Source organism: Pinus tabuliformis, chromosome Q (genome assembly GCF_031772625.1).
Source record: "Pinus tabuliformis cultivar Carrire ecotype Pingquan chromosome Q, CPIR1, whole genome shotgun sequence".
Taxonomy (NCBI): domain Eukaryota; kingdom Viridiplantae; phylum Streptophyta; class Pinopsida; order Pinales; family Pinaceae; genus Pinus; species Pinus tabuliformis.
This window is the reverse complement of record NC_142296.1, coordinates 108,858,554-108,862,448: the sequence shown is the minus strand read 5'-3', so window position 1 is coordinate 108,862,448 and position 3,895 is coordinate 108,858,554. Positions and strand designations below refer to the sequence as shown.

At 41.1% G+C, this 3,895-nt stretch overlaps 1 protein-coding gene across 1 annotated transcript; it reads right to left on the bottom strand.

The window, feature by feature from the left end:
- Positions 1–1,864: 1,864 nt before the first annotated feature.
- Positions 1,865–3,146, bottom strand: LOC149218462 (uncharacterized). The gene is made up of 3 exons (XM_089386567.1): positions 2,911–3,146; positions 2,375–2,818; positions 1,865–2,264 (listed from the first exon to the last, which is right to left on the bottom strand). Exons 1-3 carry the CDS (start codon positions 3,144–3,146, stop codon positions 1,865–1,867), a joined length of 1,080 nt encoding a protein of 359 aa, XP_089242693.1.
- Positions 3,147–3,895: the final 749 nt, after the last annotated feature.

Below are 3,895 nucleotides of genomic sequence, written 5' to 3'. Positions count from 1 at the left end.
AATTCATTTGACCAACCAAGCTAGGAGAAAATTTGGTTTTCCCAAGGTCAGGCCAGAGGTGCATCAATTCTCCCGAGGCGATTGTATTTTTGACATTTCTCTAAAACCATGACACCTGTGTAAAAAGTGAAGGAGGTTTTTCTTCCTTGGCATGTTGTGGACAAAAAAATCTCTCATTTTTCCCAAATTCATCTTTGATTGCTCAGAAACATCATGTGAGTAAAACCTATCCCGATGTGTGAGACAAGGGATTTTGTCGAAATGAAGCGAAATGAAGGGGATAAGAGGCTTCTAAATTCTTGGGGAGATTTTTGGAAGTAGGGAGGGATGTTAGGAAGCAGGGGAAAGTGTAATTGTAGAGATCGAGTGAGGGGAAGGGGTCCAAAAGGGCAAAACACAGGCCCAACCTAGAAAATTGCCAGGTTGTAGCAAGAAACTAGGGTTTGTGGAAAAATAAGGAATTTGGGGAATATCAGTGATGGGAAGTATTTAATAAGGTACATTAAGGATAGAGGAAGGTGTATGAACATCAGGATACCAATTTTTTCGATAATTTGACCATCCAAGAGAAATTACCTCCAAAACCCTAGGAGAGAGAAATGGACCTTGCCTAGGCGCAACTGAAGCATGGATAAGCTGTAAAATGACTCATTAGACACTGACATGATAATGACAACCCTATGAATGATGATAGACTCAGCAGAATGATGACATGGACTGACATTTGGACAACTTTAGAAGGAGTGAAAGCAAACCCTAGACCTAATGCCTAGTGACCAAATTTTGCTTGAAGACTCACTGAAATGATAAAATTTGACCTTGACACTCTGAGACCACTTTGTAAGAGCATATTTGATCACTGGAGGAAGGCTGGAAAGACTGACACTAACACTGCCCCAATATTTTTCCGATCTTGCCAGCTGCGGACACATCCCGAGTGGACTCCAGTGATGTGCAAAGTACCTGCTCCTGCGAGCAGACAGATGACACTACCGTGGCGGTGGGAGTGTGAAATACTTGGGCTGTGATGCACTTGTTGGAGAAATGGACCTTGAGCACGTATGGCTTCAAGTATTTTATGATGATTCTCGTGGTTGCAGCAGGAGGAGGAGAAAACACCATCTTCTCTTCTCTGCAACCTGCAACTGATGTCCTTCGATTTTTCACGGTGACCGTAGTTTCGCGGTTGCAACACTGATTTATCTTGTGTTGTATACATCTGAGAGTCGAGTTATGGGAGACTCTCTGTCTCTCTCTATATATATCTATATGGTATACAAGTTACAGATTTTATATCTGGCCAGGTTTAATGACTAGTAAAGTGCTTTGAAGTTTAATGAAAGAAAAACATTTATACTTCACTGCCTTTTTTTTTTTAGTACGATACTTCACTGTTTTTTATTTATATGGATTGTAATTAATGTTAAATGTTGTATTTAAATCGCATTTTCATTGATTCAATTGTTCTTCCCTTGCATATTTTAATATAAGGACTTATCTAATTGCTCTATATTTTTCTTGTGACAAAATCTTGCAAATATAGCAGATTGTGACAAAATCTTGCAAATATAGCATAAAACAGCAAAAGAGTGTTTGAAACTGTATATTTTCTGAGATAGGAATCTGATATCCATAATCAGACGATGCCCATCACTAGATTATAGTCAGTCACGTCATACGATGCTCATCACTAGATTATAGTTAGTCACATCAACATTTGACAACAGACAAAACAAGAAATCACAGTTTCATTGATATAATTGTTTTTCCCTTGCATATTTCCAATATAAGGACTTGTCCAATTGCTCTATATTTTCCCTTGTGACAGTATCTTGCAAATTTTTAGAACAACCAACAATTGATTTCAGATGAAACAGTGAAGTAACTTCTTAGCTGTTATGACTTGAAGTTCAGATGGCCTCCAAGTTCGCCAGGATAATAATCCCGAAGATTGTTGCTCTGTATTGAAATTGCTTTGTTGGTTTGTTCCTGGACCAGATGGGGTAGAAGTATGGTATTCAATCATTTCCAATTGCAATTCCAAGGCCTGCACCACTTTTGCTGCATGAAGCCCATGTAGATCTAACTTCCAAATGTCCTTATGTTTTTCATTTCTAATTTGAAGAATTTCTGCAGCTGCCTTAGCATTTAGTTTATCTGTAGCCAAATGCTCCTCTTCTGATTTTAGAGAAATATTCCTAGCAGTGTTGTGATCGCCTCGCAAATAAGCTCTTTCAGCTTCCCTTGAATGTCGATTTGCAGCCCTGCTTGAAAACAAGCGATGATAATATATGTTCATGTCTTCCCAATTATCAGTAATGATCACCTTAAAAAAATTCAATGGACTTCATGGAAATAGGCTGGCAAAATATACTTGAGCATTCGCAATGCTTCCTTTCGATGTTTCAAATATACATCATCTTCCTCCCATTCTGGCTCAGGGGTAGCAGTTGGCATGTGTCCTCTTGAAACTGTCACATGTAAATTTTCAAAACCCAAGGACTCAGGCAATAGAGGGCCACCTCCTTCAGAACTTTGATCAGGTAGAGAATTCTCAATAGCTTCAGATACATCAGAGGGATTTGAATTCTCCGGCAACGTCATCACAGCCATAGACTCCAGGGAAGCAGAGGCTTGTTCAAGCTCATAATTAACAGCCACTAAAACATCCTCTATCAGGCTCTCATCAGCCCAACCATACAAGGCCTTCAGTTTTTCTACTGCAACCTTTTTCTGATTTGCATCATCTGTCACGCCCTGCAGCATAGCAGTGCTAGCCAAGGTTGTATTAGGATAAGGATCAATCAATTTCTCTGGCCTAACAACAACTTTTTCTATTAATTGAGAAAATCCTTTCCAGGGTTTGCCTCTAGAATTTGGAGACATAAAGGAAATATTTTCATGCCGCACCACAGCCGAGACATCATTCTATCTTTCAGATAATTCTTGTCTATAACAGAACCCTGACTTGGCTTTCTCTGGAGATGATTAGAAGAGGACGAGGTTGGAGGAAAAGGTGGGAAAGGGACCACGTCAGCCTTAGGAACCCCACCCCGCTGTTGGGCATCAAAGGAAGCCCATCCTGGAACCTTAACCCTTTGTCGCGGTGGTCGGATGGACCTCTTGGGAGCACCACTAGTGCCCATCATGGAGCACTTACCTGCCGAGAAAAGTATTGTTGGGTTTGTATAAGGAGACCACGGGATCGAAACCCTTTGGGTTTCTGTCCAAATCAGGATTACAAAGGGGGGTCTACTGTTTACTCCTTCGGCTAAAGATAAAGGGAAACAGATCATTCATTAATGAGGATATTATGCACAGAATTTCAATGCCATACCTGGCTAAAGAACTCTCAAAGCCACCCGTCTGTACTTCCAGAGCTCCCGAAACCACGCGTAGGATTTCAGAAAAACAGAGTCACTGGATTGCTGTTGTCGATTTTGCTTTTGTCTGAAGGATTTGATGTACAAAGATGAAGAAGATGCGTTGAACTTGCATTGAGAATTGGACTGAGAATCCATTAACAAAGCGCGTGAGCTCTGAGAAATTTTGACCCCCCTCAAGAATTGCAGGCTGAGAACAGACCCAAATCGAATTGCTCTCGGCTCTTGCCGTGTTGCTATAGAAAAAGGAGCAGTTGGATTTCTGCGCGAATATATACACGGCGCTATACTAACCTACTAACCTCTAAACCCTATCGAATGTAGAGGGAGGAGTTTGTTCAGACAGGTGCGTGCACCTGGACTTGGGATTGTGCTGCACGCAAGTGCTGTCCTGGAACTCCGGCGTAAAATGGGTAACAACTGACTGTAAAATCGGCTGCAGAAACCACTCTTTAAATCAATGGTTGAAAGTGGGTCTCATCTGATCGAACGGAGCAGAGTAAATAGGACGA